Here is a 19,653-nt window from a genome sequence, read left to right on the forward strand (position 1 = left end):
CCTAAAATAACCCTTTTTAAAAATAAAATGAAATAACCCTTTAAATCTCTTATTTATCATAATATTTACATATAAGCAGATGTGAAGTGAATTTGCTCAGGAAAAAACATTGTTTTTTGTTTTGTTTTGGTCTTTTAATAGGGAACTCAATAGCAGATGGAAATTGCCAGCTCTGGGTAGTGAGAAGCTTGAGTCCTCAGCACTTACGGTCATTCTCTCTCTCGAGAGTCCTCTTGATTTTTCCTCTGTTACCTTTTTTCTGATGTGCCCATTCTAGGCTCAGCTCCCCAAACTATCTACAGCCTTTCTAGGCAGAGTAGAAAATTACCGCAACAAACCTCAAACTGGAGCCACATGCCTGGGGTTAGGAGTGATGCAGGTGTGGGTATAGCCGCTGGACTCCGGTCTGGAATTTTAGTAACCACTCTGGGCCACGTAGGAGGGCCAAGAATTAGTTGTCCTGGCTTTTTGAAGCTGCCTTTCTGATCTTCCTGGGACGGTTTTTAGAATTCCCTGATTGTGCAGCCAAAGTGGTTAATAAAACCCACATTCATGATGTAGATTAAAAAATGTGAGTAGAACCAAATTATGTTTTGTGGGAAATATATGCTTTCTGTGGAATTAATGGTTCCTGACCATGGTTTTCAGAACAAGTAATTGCTTTGACCTGATTGCACGTCTGCTGTTGGATAGTGGCTAGGCAGAGGCTGAGCCAGACTGCATAGGTGGGAATCCCATCTTAGCCACTTAATAGTCTGCTGTCCTTGGGCAAGTTTCTTACCTTGTCTGCACTTCAGTTTTCTGTCTGCAACATAGGGACAATAATGACTGTGTCTCCTAGGACTGGTAAGAGGATAGCATGAGTCAATACATTTAAAATACCTAGAACAATGCCTTGCACAGAATGTGCAACCCACAAATGTTAAGTATAATGACTGTTGCTTCAATAAGTATTTTCATAAATATTAGTGGATGATTACTAACTGGTAGTTTGGTGAGACGCATGTTTGTCAGGATTCATATTCAATGAATATGAATGTGGGATTCCCCATATTCATATGTGGAATCCCCATATTCAATGTGGGAATAAAACTAGGATCTTAAAATAGTCACAAAAATATTTCTTTGCTTCCACTTATACTCACTGTCCTCAGGCCCCTTCATCTCAAAATCCTTTTGCCAATCACTTTTGGGTCATCTTCTGTTCCTGTCAGACCCTGCATTCTTTTTTTATAGCAGATATATTTTCTGACCTCTGGTTAATCTATAGCTTACCTGTACATACAATTTCAACAAGCTAGTAAAATGCCCTAAGTTTAAAATAAAGGTTAAATAAAAGGAAAGTACTTTATAATATAACAATATATAATATAGTATGTAAATTTCAGGCATAATGACACCATAAGGTGTAACAAAATTGCCAAATGCTTGGCACTTAGAGTTTGAATCACCATGAATGTGACAGATACAAATTCAGATTGGTGCGGTTGTATCTTAAGGAGACTAAGATTCCCTGGGTCATGTCACTATTGATGATGTGCCTTTCCAAAATGGTGATCAGCTTGAGAAAGTCACAAACAAGACAAACAATAGTTTTCTCTTGTTTGCCCATGGAATTATACCCCTGCAAAATTCAGTGTATATTAAAACTGGGTAAAATTCTTACTTATAGTTTTTATATAAAATGGAGTCAAGCTCTAGGTTCAAATAATCACCAACGGGCTTTTTACCTACATCAACGTCCAGGTAGATATTCAAAAGTGATGAGGGATGAGAGGGAATTTGTTGTTGTACACAGAGTGATATTCGACATGGTAACAACTGTTGTGATATGTGCACTAGCCAATGAGGATGGATGCCTAATTGTTGAAACAGATGCTGGACTTTGCACCTTACCAGTACCTTCCAAATAAATATCCTCTTTATCCTACACAAAACACAAATCCAGTGTTCATTAAATCGTTAAGTTTAATCCAATCACTTAAATTTTCTTAAATTTTACCTATTAAATTTCAGTAGCATTCTTCATCATTGCCATGCCCTCAAATACCCTCTTTGTCTTCGAGGGTGTATCTTATTTGCTCATGAAAGCAATCTCTCATTCCTTGGTAGCATGTCCACCGTTTACTCCACGTCCGCCCTGGTGTCCTGTGCTCCTCTGCTGCTGATATACACCCCTGGTCATGCCCACCAAAGGCGCTCTGTCACTGGCGCCCCACATGGCAGAGGCTGCTGCTGCTGTGCCTGTCATTGTCTGTGCTAAGGTGCTAAGCCCGGTGTCAGGCACACAGGTGCATGCTGTGCCTGCTTCTCCTATGGCCGCTGCTGAAACTGTCGATGCCATGTCCCATTAGAATACTCACTGTTTTGCCAATGGCCTGGAAGTCCCTTGGTATTCTCAGAAGCCCGAATGAGTCAAAACCAAATTGACTTAGGAGTAAAAAATCAGGAGTTAAAATCCTTCTTTATAGTTTTTTGATTGCATATAATAAAAAAATTGTTTTAGTATTGTTTTTGCTCTGACCAAAACGTGGAATGGAAGACAGGCTATGGAATATAGGAGCAGTGTACTAGAAGCTGCCCTCCTCTTACATGTCCCGTTATCCTGGGACGTATCTTGCCAGCCACGTCTTTTCTTTTTAGGATAGGTTCCTTATTATTAGGCTTCACCCACAATTCTTCCAGTCAAGGCCAGACGTGGTGAACTCCTAGTTGAACATGGATTAGTTTCACACTAAAATTCTATCACACTGGTAAATAATAATCAGATAACAGTCTTGCGTCTCCCATTGACCATAGGGTTTAAAAGAGCAACAACACAGAGAAGTGTCTTTCTTTTCCCATTTTTGGGGGCTGTGATGGTAGCATTTAGCATTGTTGAGTTCTTAGAATGTCACAACTGGACCGGAAATATCTCTCTTGAACAGAGTATGGAAAAAGGGTTGTATTTATTCCTCAAGTATAAAGCCATTACTATTTGTGTCCTTGTGTTCCAAATATTGTAGAAGCAAAAGTTTACTTTGAATCTAAATACAGAATTGAGAAGAAAAGAAGAAAGATTGCATGGTTAAGTCAAACTGGTCTTTGGCCTAATTTATCTTTTTCAGTTCAGTATTTTGTAATGTTGCTGTTTCTAGATCCCTTCTCTCTCAGCCCTGGGTAGTAGGGCAGTCAACAACCAATTTTAGAAGAACTACTGTCACTTAAGGGAAAGAACTTTAAACTATATTCATAGCAGGCTATAAAAAGCAGAGATACCACCCACAAAGTGATATTTAAAAATTTCCAGCTATGTGATTTATTGGTAAATGTACACATGTGTTGTGCTACAAACAAAATGAACGATGTACCAGGTGTACCCTGAGTTTTTAAATTAAGACTAATTTTACCTAAAGGACACATTGTAATAGAATATTTTGCTGTGTGTAAGCTATGGAAACAACATTTTAAGCTGTCTGTGGGTGAAAAGTCCTTAATTATATAGAATATAGCTCACAGGGAAAAGCAAAACTGAAAAGCAACCAAAAAACCTAGAGTCTCATGTCAATTTTGAAAATTTCTAGTCAGACACATGTGCCCTAATGTCAACTCAGGCTCTGAGGAGTAATGGATACTGTGATTATTTTAAGTGACTTGGTAAATAAAAGCCAGATTTGGGGGATTGAAGAAAACACTAAGCAAAATTCTCTCAGAAATCAGGGTAGTGGCAAGTTGAAGACTGGGTGAGTAGTTCTGAAGCATTTTGCTGAAAACCTGAATTGCAAATCATTTAATGGATAATGGTAGCCATGAACTTTTGTCATTTTTCATTCTAGGTGCATGAAATTGAATGAACAACTCTTGAGTTCAACGTTTCTCCTAATAGAAATTTCATGACTTTTTCTCTAAATCTGATTTTGTTTGGCTGCCAGTGGCATCCCTTCCCTCACATCACAGTAGAGTGCCCCAGGAGTCCTCTTGGGCAAAGGGACCTGACCTTGGGCCAAGGGACCTGACCTTGGGCCAAGGGACCCAACCTTGGCTACAGAGGCTGGAATCATGAATGGCAGCACCTAGGCAAAAATGGCCCCTTTGAGAGAATGCTGATATATTACGTTGAATTAAGCAAACAAAAAAAAAAACAAAACACCCCTTCCAACAATAGGTTTGACTCCAAAAGCCTTGAAGAGTGGTTTAGAGTTTTTTAATAGATTTTTTTTTTTTTGAAATGTGGAGGGGTCAGGACAAAATGACTGCAAGGGAGGAATTAGCCTTACTCAACAAAAAATGATATTTGTGCCCAAATCTGCATTCATAACTCTCATCTCTCTCTGGGCAACCCCCTCTAGCTCAACAAAGCATCACCTGTACAACCTCTCTTCTAATTGATTTCTATGTCTGCTCTTCTCTCTCTAACTTATTTATATAAATTAAAAAATTTAAATGTATTTCTTCCCATTACTCCAAACACTGTAACAAAGACATGGTTCCCACATAAGCATACATCATTCTTTCATAGATGGGAAAGGAGGAGAGGAATACCTGTACTTTGATAATTTTTTCACTGTTACCCAATATTTTTCCCTTTTGACTTAAAACTAGCTTCAATTTTTTCCACCACTTAACAGTCAAAACTTTTTTTATTTTTAAAGATCTAATTTTTAAGTAATCTCTATACCCAACATGGGATTCAAACCCACAACCCTGAGATCAAGAGTCACATGCTCCCGGGGCACCTGAGTGGCTCAGTCGGTTAAGGGGCCAGCTTCGGCTCAGGTCATGATTTTGTGGTTCATGAGTTTGAGCCCCACGTTGGGCTCCGTGCTGACAGCTCAGGGCCTGGATCCTGCTTTAGATCCTGTGTCTTCCTCTCTCTCTGTTCCTCCCCCGCTCACACTCTGTTTCATTGTCTCTCTCTCAAAACTAAATAAAGAATTTTAAAAAATTAAAAAAAAAAGAGTTACATGCTCCACCAACCAAGCTGGCCAGGCACCCCAACAATCCAAGCTTTTCAATTCAGCTTCCATTGAGCCAAAGTATAGCAGAGTTGGTTTGGTTAACTCATGACTTTGAGCCTTGACTGATGCCAGAGCTCACAGGATTTTTAAGGTGATGACTACACATCTTTAATTTATTAAAAATGACTGGGACATTATTGGGTGCCACAGAGTCATTTTCCCAAAAGCATTCAGTGTATTTGGTAAGTAAAAAAAAAACAAGATATAAATGACTTGCTATCCACCATCCACCTATTTTAAGGCATCTAAGTGGCACTTTAGAACTGGATGTTCAGTCTGGATTGCTATTCAGGGACATGCAGACAAGTGGGGTTAATTGAGATAAAATGCTGATGTCAAAACTAAAGCCTGAGTTAGAGTGTATTAAATCTCTGAAAAATAATTATCTAAAAATTTCTAAAAAAATATATATATACACATAAAATTTATATCCATATACTCACATATATATACACACACATGCACGTATATACTAAAAGCATCTTGGCAATAAAAAAGATAAGATATGTATAAAGAAAATATGAAGAATATCCTTATAGAAAATAGTCATTTGAATTTAATGTCCTGACCAAAATTCTGCACAGAGAGGAGACAGCTTAACTTCAGGGTTTAAAATCTAGAGAAGAGTAGGAAAAGAAAAACTCAAAATTTTTATCACCTAATTAACATTTTTAAAGACCAACAGTTATTTAGCACTTCAGATATGAAGACCCCTCCCCTTTTGGCTCAATTAGTTGGTTAATTTTTTAGTCATTTACAAGGTATAAAATAGGTCAAATGTACCTGGCTAATGATCGGTTTACCTGGCTAAGGTTGCAAACTGAGACACCATCTCACAAATCCTTGTCAGGTTCCGCTTGACCTCTGACTCTTGCCCTTTGTGTCCTCATCTACATTAGGAGTGGACTCTTGTATTATGATGCCGCTCAGCCAAGCCTGATCTCCAAAGACTCCAACTATATGGCTGGTCAGTTGTGGGAGGGGAAAGAACTTAGAATAAAACGGTTCCATAGAAGTATGTTTGCTGTCTCCTAACCAAAAATCTTTTCTGACATATTTCCATGTTCTTGACCTATTTCTGGCATTTGGATCTCTGGCCCTCATTAGATTTCATTTGGCAACTGGCTCTAGTCTCCACATGTTCTATATTTTTGTCTCAATCTTGGAGTTAGATATTATGACAATACTGATATTCTAAATATGTACTTGGCTCACATATAATACACTTACTTATAAATAGTGTAGAAGTAGAGAAGAAAATTGACAGTAATACTGTGCATGTTTTATTATACCAAAAACATAGGGTAAAAATTGAAGATTGAGTTGGTCTGTGAAGTTACCATTAAAGGAGAAATAGGTTAATGCATCGTTTTGTTTAAAATGGGGGCAATCACCCCCATTGTTTGTGTCTTGTATTTAAATTAGGATTGACTTTAATATACTTAAGAAGAATTTGGAAATCACAAATTTTTAGTAAGTCATTAATTATTCTGATGTAATATATATCAACAATATTTCATGGCTTACTCCAGAAAATGTTACTGAGAAAAAAAGTTTGATATTAATAAAGTGATTAACTTATTTTCACAATGGGTGGGTTTAGACAGCTACTCTATTATCATATTTGTTGCACTCTATGTATTAATATTTGTTGGAGACTGTGTTTCAAATTATTATTAATGATGCTCATTAATTTATACTGAATTATTCATCTTTGGTCTTGCTGAACTAGTCAAGCATTTTTTTCCCTTTCTTTTTCCCTGGAAAATTCATGCAGAAAAATATCAAAGCAAAATTAAGCTGCCATAAAGTAATAAAACAATCTTTCATGCTGTTTGGTCATTGCAGTGAAATCACAGGGGCAAGAAAATTGAAGTACTCGTCTTGACATAGCTTTTATTACCAAGGAAAGTGAACAGAATTCAAGGTTCTTGTGTTGTCATGGTCAAAACATAGAGCAGTTCATGGGGAAAATTGTTTTTGGAGAATTGCATGACTTCGACACTTCCGCTGAAAAAGAACAGAAAGAACATTTATGGCTTGCATTTACTGAGTGCTCAATAAGCATTTGATCGATTGATTGGCTGATTAATTGACTGGTTAGTTGGTGGACACTTTATGCAATGACTACTTCTTTAAAACACATTGTTGTGTCATTGATCTGGTAATTTTTGTGGGTCAAATTGTGTCTCCATTTCCATCAGGACATGGAGTACATATTATTTCTTACAACATAAAATAGAAGTTATTCTTCTCCCCCAAAAAGTACTATATTGAAATAGTAAGATATTTGTATTTGTGGTCTGAGCCACCCTGAGATGGTAACATAGGAAAGATATTCTGAAACCAGAGAAATTAAACTTTTGGTGTCAAATCCACATAGGTAGTAATATAAGAATGTCAAATCTTGAGAAATAAATTTTGAGTTGCTTAGCTTAAGGTTAGCATTATGTATTAATAATTCCACTCTCATAAAATGAAAGTAAAAATGCATTAAGGAATTGATGTATTTGGAGCACATAGATCCTCAAATTATACCATTCAAACTCAAGTGCAGGTCTGAAATAGTGTCATAGATTTGTCTATGTGTCATAGATTTGTTGACCAAGAGCTAGTTCTATTGACTAAGAGTTAGTTGTGGTGGTTGTTGGTGAAAAAGTTATCTTCCTGAACAAAATAGAGAAGAATAGACTTCACTATTGCAAAACTTGGTCAGTCCTGGGCTTACTCCATTCACAGAAACCTAGCCTTAATATAGAACTCCTTTAAATAAGTGAAACAACAGGAAATTAACTGCTTTGCTGGGATGATATTGCAATGCTAAACTTGAGGAAAGTCACTAAAACCAGTGTGTCTTCACAGGCTACTTCAAGTAAAGATGCTGTGTTTTGTTTTCGTCTATGCATCTGTGCATATCACATATTTCCTGCTTTGTTCTGAAGCGACTAATGTCAAACGTCACATGTTTCATAATCATGTAAAAGAGGATTTATTGGTCTTTGATATCAGTGATGAGCCCTTAGTGCTGAGTAAATTCAAAAGAAATAACACTTTAGTTACACTTTGAAGTTTCCAATTATAAACAGGTTTCCTAGGTTATAGGAAAGGATTATATTAAACTACTACTAGAAGTAGTTCTATGACATTTTTTTAGGATTTAATATATTCCAGGTGCTGTGCAAAGCACTTTAAAGAACATTTTATATTTAATTCTGTCAGTATCCGTATGAGGTACGTTCTTCTTCTTGTCACTACTGTTACAATTCTCATTTTCCAGATAAAGATATTGAACTCAGAAAAGTTAAGGAATTTGTTCATGGTCATACTTATGAATAGGAATCCATTAATAAACAAGAATCAGGATTTTTAAAATAAATTTCTTTGGAATATTATTTGTAAAATATTTTTGAAAAAAGTTACTGGGCAGCAACTATATTGCAACATCCTAGACAAAGCAAAACATGCATTTTTATGGGTTTCATCCATGTCTTCCCAGGCCCAGGTTCAGTTTCCTTGGGGAAACAGGTACAACCTTGGTCCCCAAATCCCTCTCTTATCTGGTGTCCCTGTAAGGGGCAGCCTTCCTCTTAGAAGTCTGCTTATGACATTCTCTTCCATGGTTTTCTATGCTTGCTGTGGTTTCCAGGGGGCTTTGCTGATATTAGACCTCTTGGCCTTTGATAGTTCCTCTCATGGTGTCCATCTCTGGTTCTTCACTGGAGCCTCCTCAGTATTGTTGCAACGTCTCTGATAGGGTCGTAACACATCATGCTACTCTAACAGATACCACATTGAGGTGGACAGAGAAAACCAATTCTTGTCCATGTTATGCTAATATCCTAGGTCATGAACAAAAAGTTATACCATACAACCCTAGTAAAACTGCTCAGCGGCTAGATGGCTCATTCTTTACATTTCAGCCCCTTTTCCTAGGGCCAGTGCACATATCTCTAGCTATTTGGTGAGAAGACATTAGCATTCACTTATTAAGCAGAGATATATTGAGCTCCTACGTTAAGTGCCAGCCTGTGTGTTTGGCACTAGATATGCTATGGAAAGAGAAAACCCAAATTCCTGACTTCATAGAGCTCACTGTCCAGTAAACTGAGAATTCCGTCTGAAGTACTTAATACTTAAAAGAATCCCTCCTCTCTAACTGCCAATGAGTCATCAAGTTGGTGAACTTGAAGCTATCTGTGGTGTGTTTCCTTTCCAGTTTGTACAGGGCTCAAGAAATGAAAGGGTGGTTGATATTCCCCAGATACTTTCTCAGAAGGTAGGAGCTCAAAGGAGATTCAGAAACAGTCTCTCCTATGTTGTCTGTTGGGGCTCACACAAATAAAAATGCACCTGGCTGACCTTGTGGAGCACTCAGGATTCCTGGAATATACCTGAATTCACAGAGGGGCCATATTCCAGCCCTGGCCCTTGGACTTTTGCTACTTATCTATTCCATTAGGTCATATATAGCATATATTAAAAATTATAACATAACTTTTGACCTAGGATCACAGAAATTTAGAATTGTAAAAGACCTTAGAAATCACTTAGTTGTTCATTCAGTAAATATTTGTTTAGTACCTACTGTGCTTACTGCTGTCTTTTTCATCATCATGCAAAAGAGGAAACAGATTCAGAGATGAGGATATTTGTTCTCTTTTAGGAACTGGCAGATGGGCTACGCTCCTGTTGTTTTCAGAGCACGTACCAAATAGTCATTGAATTATTTCAAGATAGCCCCTTGTATTAGTCAGGGTTTTCCAGGGAAACAGATAATAAGATCTCTAATATCTATCTATCTATCTATCTATCTATCTACCTATCTATCATCTCTCTATCATTTATGTGTTTATTGGGAGAGTAGGAGATAAAGAAATTTATTGTAAGGTATTGGCTCACATGATTCTGGAAGTTGAGAAATCCCATGATCTGCCATCTGCAAGATGGAGACCCAGGAAGACTGATGATATAGACAGCCAATGGTTAGAATCCAGTCTGAGTCTGAAGGCCTGAGAACCAAGTGTTCTAAGGGCAGGAGAAGATTAATGTCGCAGCTCAATCAATCAGGCAGAGAGCAAATTCAACCTTCCTCTGCCTTTTTGTTCTGTTCAGGCCCTCAATAGATTGGTTACTGCCCAACCACCTCTGGGAGAGCTATCTGCTTTTACTCATTCCACCAATTCAAATGCCGATCTCTTCTGAACACACCCTCACAGACACACCCATAATGTTTAAGAAGCTCTCTGGGTATCCCTAACCAATTGACACATAAAACTAACCAATGCACTCTTTTGTCATTCCTGCCCATAGACATTCTAGCCACTGGAACCTTCTTTCACAGGTGGTAGGTTTATGTACTCTCTTGCTTTCTTCCAATAAGCATCACATTGTGGTAAAAGACACATTATGAATTGCTGATATTTGATCAATGTTCAGTCATGTTTTTACTAACAAAAGGTAATTTCATATGATTCATCTTAAGACATGCCCTGCTGCCATGTACAAATGCTTTCAAGATCAAAGCTAATATTATTTCTCTCTTACTCTTCCCACATGTGCGTGCACATACACACAAACACACATATCATATAATTGTTTCTCCAGGACATGTGGTTAGTAAGGAGAAAATGAGGGCCAAAATTTGTATTTTCCAAATACAAGGTTTGTGCTGGATATTCTCCATTTGGCCTTCTACTCTAGACCCTTCCCCAGGAAACTGTCCACTGCAGACTAATCAACAGGGCTCCCTTGTCCCCTGGCTTCTGCAGGAGATCAGAGTTCAGGAGGAGAGAGCTTTGGGATATTTATCCCCAACCTGCTTTCCTGCCAGACCCTGGCTTGGAAGTACTTGTGTCCTTCTACCTGTGACCAAAGCGCATGCTCAGTGTCCTCTCCCACACTTATGCTCTTTGTTTGGTTCTATAATCCCTGCCCTCCTGAGCTAGGGGAGGTAAGCGCCAGGAGCTTCACTACCTATTGTTTTCTCTTAACCCTCCTCTCATTTGTTTAACAGTCCTTTCTGTAATAGTTTCTCCATTAATAGTCTCTTCACTTACCCCTTTGACTCTGCCATCCATTCATTTTCTCCCAGGGCGCAGATCCAGAGTTACTTCCTGGCTATGAAGTTAGTTTTGCGTATATTAATTTATATTTGTTATGTATATAAGTTTTGAGGGTATATTTGCATACCTTATACCTGCAGGCTAGGCTAAGGACTAAGACTTGTAAATATCTTTGGGTAAGGAGAACAATTAATATACCCACAAATGGTATTTATGTAAACTTCTAATCTCAAAACTAATTGTCAATTATTAATTAAGACCTTTTATCTTCATTGGAAGTTTTAAAATAAGAAAATACTGGCTAAGTTTAGCTTCCTAATATGAAATGCAAGACAATACTCAAACATTTATGAAATATAATTACATTTTCCAACTATTACTTTTCTATTAATTATTAGCTCTGGGCAAAACATTAAATCAAATACAGTATAAATTTGGCTGCTAATCTTTGCTAGTTTTACAGTGTTTAGTCTTTGCCTATGATATATATAATTATATGCCATAAGCAAGGGAAAAAATTAAAATATTTTTAATACATTGGGATATCATTTTGTTCTCCAAGTACACATTGGCTTAGTCCTCCTACCTTCCAAACTAGCTCATTGCTAGAACAAACATTTACTGAGCACTTGTTATGCATCAGCATTGTGTTTAGTGATATGGGACAATCAGGAGATTTATGGGGAATCATATTCTGGATTCTAGAAGATTCCTTGACATTGTCACATGCCCATGAAGCATTGGTTGGTAAGAATCAAAATGAAAACCCAGGTCTTGTGGTTCTGGTTTAATCTTTCTTTTCTTAAAACTGCACCACACTCATCGGGTATTCAGTACTTGGCTATATCAGTAACCAGATATTAGAAGGCAGAGAAAAGCAGCCTTCAAAAAAAGTTCATTTTTCCTCTGGGTAAGAGGTAAAGTTATAAGCTTCAGAGCTCCTTAAAATAAGATAAGAGTAGTCAATAAATAAAAATGTATGATATTTCGTATCTGTATCTGCTTATTCATTTAGTCCTCATAGGGTGGGATAGGAAAGCACTAAAGACACATGCTAGACCCTCCATCTTTAATTATTTTCTGGAAATAATAAACATGTGTTAATGAATTACAAGGTCATATGAAAGACTACATCACAGAGACTCATCTCCCAATTTTCCCCCAAAACAGAAGCTAGTTTTGGCATCGTTTATGGAGGATTTCTAGGTTTCTGCGTGTGTTGGGGGGGGGGGGTCAAGGGAGAAGGAGGGAATGGAATATTAAAACAAGTGGATTGGACCAGTTTGTTGAGAGAGCCCTTGATAGATAGGCCAAATGAAAGATGGAAGGAAGAGTGACTACAGACAATTCTTTGACTCTGTTAAATAAGAACCTAGGATATTTAAGATTTCCACAATTATTTATATAGCTCCATAAAATGTAGTTGCAGCTTTTATAGTATTAATGGAGCTTATTTTTACTTTTTAGCTATAATCAAGGGAAATGGAAATGATTTTTGATGTCAGAGAACATCTACTTAGAGTTGTTTTTTTGGTTTTTTTGCAGGGAAGGGGGTTAGAATCATTAAGAGTAACCTCCAAACCTGGAATAAGATAATGGAAAGTTATATATATTTCACAAAGGGTAAAAATTACTTTAATCGATATTAAATTCCACTGTTCAACCACAGTTTCAGGGGCTGATGTGGAAATCTGACATATTCTTGACAATTCCTGTATTGGATTCCTTTAGCTCCATGCTATAGGCTCTTCCACTTGAACTAAGCCAAAAGTGGGTGACATAAAATTGTTTATTTTTTGACATATTTGCTGACTACTACTTCCTGAAAATCAGTGAGCTGCTATCTTGGTAAAACACTTAATAGGGATAGCTTCTTCAAAGTCAGCTCTGCCTGGGCTTCAAATCAATGCTGTGCTTCCTGGCAGTAAGGATAAAAAGGAAATCGGAGTAAATTACACTGTTCTCATATTATACAAAAGAAGGCCACAAATTAGCTCTTCTGGAGAGACAAAACTTATCCTAGTAATAAACTCTAAAAAGGTCTATTCAGTAAAGAAAAAAAAAGAAAAGAAAAGAAAAGAAAAGAAAGAAAGAAAACACATTTCCTTGCTGCAAATGTAAAGGATTATAGAAACAGTTCAACTCTTTTTTAAGTTGTGATTCCCAAGAAAAGAAATTACCTTAATGACTCTTCATTTGCCACCTCCAGAAACAAGCAATTTGAGTATTTCTTTTATTATGATGTATTAGAACTTCATTAATAAGGAAGCCTTCCAAGTAGGCTATCATTTTTTGAGAAAGATCACACTGTGCTAAATAATGAGATATGGGAATACATTGAACAGCTTGACTTCTGCTGACTTTTACTTAAGAGTGTGAAGTGTTTTAAATTAGACTATGTTAGTATTGATGAAACGTGCACAAGGGGGAAAAATAATTTAAAGGCTTTGTTCCATTTTGATAGCTAGATAAATTGTATAATTTAAAAATAAATCACTGTGACCTGGCAGTAAGGAAACAACAACTCTCAAATGCTGTTGGAGAGAATGGGAATGTGGACAACGAAGGCAATTCAGTAATAGCTATCAAATTTACAATGCGTTTATTTGTTGATCTGACTATTACGCATACAGATTAGAATTTGCCCCTAGATAAACTTGTAAAAGTATACCTAAATAGATGGATAAGAGCATTCATTGCAGTATTTTTGAAATAACAGAAGACAAACATTACAAAACTAATCTGAATACACAACAATAAGAACGATTAAATTAAATGTGCATTCATTTAACAGCACACCCCAAGCCATTAAGAAGTCTAATGTAATTCTATATATATGCTGATATGGAAAGGATTCTGGGATGGATTGGTAGGTTAATATGCTAGATATAGACCTAGATTATACAGTAATCCCCCCTTATCTCTAGGGAATATATCCCAGGACCCCCTGTGCAGAAACCACAGACATTACCAAATCCTATCCGTACTATGTTTTTTCTTATACATGCACACCTAAGATAAAGTTTATTTTATGAATTAGGCACAGTAAGAGATTAACAACGATAACTAATAATAAAATAGAACGGTTATAACTGGACTGTAATAAAAGTTATGTGAATGTGGTCTCTCCCAAAATATTGTATTGCATTTATCCTTTTTGTGATGATGTGAGATGATAAAATACCAATATGATGATATGAAGTGAGGTGAATGACATAGGCACCGTGACATAACATTAGGCTATTGCTGACCTTCTTTCTGATGGTACGTTGGAAGGAGGATCATTTGCTTCTTGGCTGGGGTTGACCACAGGTAACTAAAACTGAGGAAAGTGAAGCTACAGATGAGGGGAACTACTATAATGTCTCCTTTGGATCATTTAAAAAGCAGAAACATCTACAAGTATAAGTAATGTAGATATACTGATATTTGTATCAATTTACATATTGAAGAGCCATATGCATCTTACCCATTGGGTGCTTCTTTGGACTTCAAAGGTGAATATGTAAAGCATTGGCTTTGGCAGAGAGAGGCTCTGGTTAGGGGTGGATTGCTGGGTGCTTCTGAGTTTTTTGTTTGTTTTGTTTTTCCAATCTGGATAGCTTTCTATACAGTTTGCTTTTTCTAACCATGTACATCCAATACATTTATTTTTTTTAAATACCAGTGAGTATTTTGAAGTAAGTCATTATTGTTGGTCTTCAGTTTTATATACTTCAAAAAACTATTAAATAATATTTTATAAAATAATAAAGCACTATTGTTGACTTTACCAATATCATGAAGCATGACAGACTCTAGCACATGACGGACTGCACTGCCAGGAAATCTACTCAAGTCAGCCATGTAATATTCTCCTCACAAACAGAGGCTGCCCCTGCAGCCATCTTCCCCATATTAAGAGTGCATCTCTAACATGTGGGGAGAATAGATCTGCTCAGTGAGGTCAGTTGGAGACATCATATCTACCTCCCTTCTGAGCAAGAAAATTTGAAATCAGTTATTACAATTGTTTTCCTGTTTTGTTGTAAGACAATAAACTACAAAACAAAGGCTTTTCTAAACATCCATGATTTAATGAATCTAACTTTGATTAAGAATGGAGAAAAAATTGGTTGCATATTTCCCATGGACCCTGTATTTGAACACAGCAAACACTATTTTGGAAGCAATTCCAAAAAGAAATGATAAAATGACTGTTTTGTGCTCTTTTGAATTTTTTCAGAATTGCGACTTGTGGTGAGCCCCTCTGTGTGTCTGGATCAGAGCATACAGTTAAAGCAGAGTACTCTGAGTGACCTTTTAAAAACAGTGAAGCCACATATGTGGAAACCATGGGACTGGCAACGTGAACAGCTGTAAGCTAATCATTTTGAATTGTTCTATCCAGCATGCATTTTTGGAGACAGCTAATAAGAGAAAACTCCTGAAGATATCTAGGGGGTATTACATGTTTGAATGATTAGGTTCTATTACATAAAATTTCAGCTATCTCTTCTTAATAAAGAACACCATCATTGATTTTCTCCTAGACTAATTCAAACCTCTCCTGCCAAAAAATAAACATTTGGGTAAATAGGACTCTTATCTAGGAAGTTACATTAATGGAAATTGAATTTGAAACCTTGACAATGTGAAACTATAAAATTTTAACTTCCATTTTGTACTCAAATGACATTGCCCTGGTCTATGAGTATGGCTGAATGATTTTTTTTTTCTAGTTAATATATTTTTTTATGGCCCTTATGATCTAAGAAAGCAACTGCAGGGTACCAAGTTATTTAAGTTTCCTCCAGGAAAATTATTTTTCAAAGTAGATAGATTATAGTGAAAAATTAAGAGATTTTCATTATCTTATCCAAGAGACAGAATAGTTTACCTCATCTAATTTTATAATTATTAGGTAGTATTTCCACAGTTAACAGTATTTATTGAAGGATCATATGCACCTCTGTTTACCTAAGACTTAAAAGGTTGAAATAGCATAGTCTGTTCATTGATTAAACTTAGATATGAAACATAGAAACATCATGCAAAAAGCAAATAGTTAAACATTTTGGCATCTTTTATGAGGAAAGTATATTTGTTTCATCACAAAGTATTAGTGTTAATTTTCCTTTGTAGACTGAAGTGTTTACTTCATGCTCTGTGCTTTAAATTAATCCAGAATTACCTGTGGTGATGGTTATTGGGTAGAATCAAATTAGTGGGGAATGTATGTTGGCATATTTTGGTGACCTGTCTACTACTGAGAAATATAATAGTATCTCTTGTCAAGGAGAAGGTAGAGCAAAGGCAATCGAGGGCAGGACTGGAAAATGTCAGGTTTCACTGTTCCCTAAACTATAATTTGTATCACTTTTGTAGTGATGGTACATACATGACCAATGTACATCTTTGAAATCTTTAAACCTCATTTTAGGTATTTTCCTACCTTTCTTTCAAAAAAAAAATTATTTTAATTAAATCTACCAGAGTGCAGAACTCTTATCAGTTTGATCTCCTCTCTCTCTCTGTACCTGTATATGTACCTGTAGTGATGCTAATGAGCAGTGGGATTGCTGAAGGAAACCCACACATGGAAGGCTGAGGTCCAACAAAGGATAGATGAGTGTACAAAGTTTCGAGGTAATTTACAAATTACATACCCTAAGTTATGGAGCATTAGCTATGCTGTTTTATTTTTTAGGAATCAAACAACAGTCCTTGCTCCACATGAAACAATCTTTAGAGCTGAAGAACTGTCTGTGATTCTTAAAGCATATGTGTTGGTGACATCTTTAAGCCCTTTGCGTGCATTCATTCATTCAACCGGCGCGGTTTGGAATCCACCAAAGAAAAAACGCTTCACTGTCAAGGTAAAATTCCATCGAAGCTGTTATTTCATTGAAAGTATATTAAAGATAAGTAAAGTGAGTTGAACTGCCTTTCTCTGACCTTTATGATTATCAAATCCCATTGAACAAAGATTGCATCATTTTATTGCTGCAAGTGGAGATTTTCATTTAATAGGTGCAGGCTCAAAAATGAACTGGAAGCAGCTTAATTCACTAGGGATCACAAAAGTTACATCTTGTTTTCTCAATTCATCTTTTTAGTTCAATTCTTTGACCCATTACAAAGCTAATTCTCAGCTGTATTCTGTTTTCTTGACTTTTCACTTATTTAAGAAAAATATACTCACTGCAACAAATGAAAATATTACTTTTCCCTTATGTTTTTTTCTTCATTCTTAGGAAGCAAAATACCTATTTTGTCACAGTAGTCAATATGGAATATTTCCTAAGTGAAAAACAAAGCTCTCAAGTGTGCCTAAGATAGTAAGTCATGATATAAAGCATGATGAGAAAGTTTTCTGGGAAGCACTTAATAATAACTCCCCAAAAATTTAGTTATAAAAGGTAACTCAGGTTGCCTCAGTTGAAAATGAGGTCTAGCGACAACATATTGGGTAAATTTTAAGAAGTTTCCAACTTTACAGAAATAATCATTCAGAGGACAGTTAAGAGGAAATAGGAAGAAATTGAAAGAACACTCAAGTGCTTTGGTTTGTATGTTCTTTCAATTTCTTCCTGTTTTGTCTTACCTGTCCTCTGAACAATTATTTCTGTAAAATCAAAAATTCCTTCAAAGAACAAATACTACATGATCCTACTTATATAACAATGTAACTTTGCAAACACGGGGCACCTGGGTGGCTCAGTCGTCTAAGCATCCAACTCTTTATTTCAGCTCAGGTCATAATCTCACGGTTTGTGAGACTGAGCCTCGCGTCCAGCTCTGTGCTAACAGAGTGGAGCCTGCTTGGGATTCTCTCCCCGCCCCCCCCCGCCCCACCCCCCATCCTTCCTCTGCTTGTGCTCTTTCTTTCTCTCTCTCAAAAATACATAAACATTATAAAAAATAGAAATAAAATTGTCAAACTCACAAAAGCAGAGAGAAAATAGAATGATAGTTACCAGGGGTGGGGGGAAAAGGGGAGATGAGAAAATGTTGGTCAACTGGTACAAAGTTTCAGTTATGCAAGATCAGTATGACCTAGAGTTCTACGTATAGCATAATGCCTGCAGTTAATAAGATTTGCTAAGAGAGTAGATCTTATGTTAAGTGTCCTTATCGCTAAATAACACATAATATATAGGTACGTACACACATACATACATACACAGGGTGGGAGGTAAAATTTGGATGGGATAGATATGTTATGGCTTGAGTGTGAGGATGGATTCATGGGTGTAGTTATCTCCAAACTCATCAGATTGAATATGTTAAATAGGTACAGCTTTTTGTATCTCAATCATAATAAAATGTTGTTGTTTTTAAAAAGAATGTGCAATGCCTTTCATAGCTTCAAGAGATTCAGAAGTAACTGAACCTGATTTTTTTCAGAATTTATCTTATATAAACTACTTTGTAAATTCTGGAAAATCTTCCAATGGTGAAAAATGTTTTAAATGGCTCATTTAAATATTGTCAATTAAAAAAAAGGATCAGCATGATAAAAGGTGCAAATGCTATATTCCTTAGTAAAATAGATGGCTGACATTTTAGGGAAATAGTGTTGATGACTTAAGTCATAAGATACTTAAAGAACAATTATCGTAACTATATCAACATAGGTGTTTTTTAGTTAATTATGAAAAAGTAGCATCAAATTTGGTTTGTCTTTCGCGTTATCTCCTACCAGTCTTCACAGTGGCTATTTATTTTTACCTAAGTACCTTTAATTATTTTCAGATTTCTGTTTATATTAGGTTGAATTATATGAAATTGCTAGTATGTGGCCATTCTTGACTTAAAAAAAGTTGCAGTTTCATATGATGCAACCTAATTTTTGGAACTCAGGTACTGAGAGATAAAAGAATCGTATCACTAAATTCATGTCACATTCACGCATTCAACAAATGTTTACGGAGCCCAGTCCAAAATCCCTGTTCTTGTAGAATTTGCCATTAGCCATCGGTGCAAGACTCCCACATCTATTTATATAATCCATTTCATCCCTATTCCCCATGCAGTTCCTTGGGGCAGCATTACAATGATTTAATGTGTATCTTTTTGTTTAGGTTATTGTAAAAATGCAGTTCTGTTTTGTTATGCATATATGTGCTTTTAATTTATGTAAATTGTATTGTATTAGAGATTTTTTTCTTCTAACTTTTTTATGTGAAGCACTACATATTTTCGGGAAGGAAACACCCACGTTGTTATGTGTCTACCTTCTGTGTTACTTTGCACTGATTTACTGTGTTCCATGATGTATTGCGTTACACTTCACTTAACCAGCGTTCCAGTGAGAGACACCTTGATTGTTCCAACTCTCGACTAACCCAAATAGTGCCGCAGATGTACAAATTCTTGTATTAGACTCTTAATGAACCTGAATCCATTTGTTCTGGAAAACATACACCTATCATTGGACTTGCTAGGTCATCAGCTATGGGTTCATTTGATAGAATTCAATAATGCCAGCTTACCCTCCAGAATGCCTGTGCCAGTTTCTGTGCCATTATCAGTCTTTCCATGTCCCGACAACCTGCCCAACACTTAACTTTTCCAGCTTGCAACAGGTGAACAGTAGTATCTTACTCTCA

At 36.4% G+C, this 19,653-nt stretch overlaps 1 protein-coding gene and 1 long non-coding RNA gene across 5 annotated transcripts in view; one reads left to right on the forward strand and one right to left on the reverse strand.

The window, feature by feature from the left end:
- CPED1 (cadherin like and PC-esterase domain containing 1) overlaps positions 1-19,653 on the forward strand; it is a 266,420-nt gene that overhangs the window by 80,412 nt on the left and 166,355 nt on the right. For 3 of the 4 annotated variants that reach the window (XM_042923099.1, XM_042923100.1, XM_042923101.1), the window contains 2 exons: positions 15,285-15,417; positions 16,749-16,917. In XM_042923099.1, coding sequence (XP_042779033.1) covers positions 15,285-15,417; positions 16,749-16,917 — 302 coding nt within the window. Of the gene's footprint in view, positions 1-5,934; positions 5,965-15,284; positions 15,418-16,748; positions 16,918-19,653 lie in introns of those variants that run through there. The other variant, XM_042923102.1, reaches the window with a different exon arrangement.
- LOC122210445 lies at positions 1,951-5,926 on the reverse strand. The gene is made up of 2 exons (XR_006198059.1): positions 5,781-5,926; positions 1,951-3,026 (listed from the first exon to the last, which is right to left on the reverse strand). It is a non-coding gene; the product is annotated as an uncharacterized LOC122210445 (long non-coding RNA).

The sequence above is a fragment of the Panthera leo genome, chromosome A2 (genome assembly GCF_018350215.1).
Source record: "Panthera leo isolate Ple1 chromosome A2, P.leo_Ple1_pat1.1, whole genome shotgun sequence".
In the NCBI taxonomy this organism is placed as follows: domain Eukaryota; kingdom Metazoa; phylum Chordata; class Mammalia; order Carnivora; family Felidae; genus Panthera; species Panthera leo.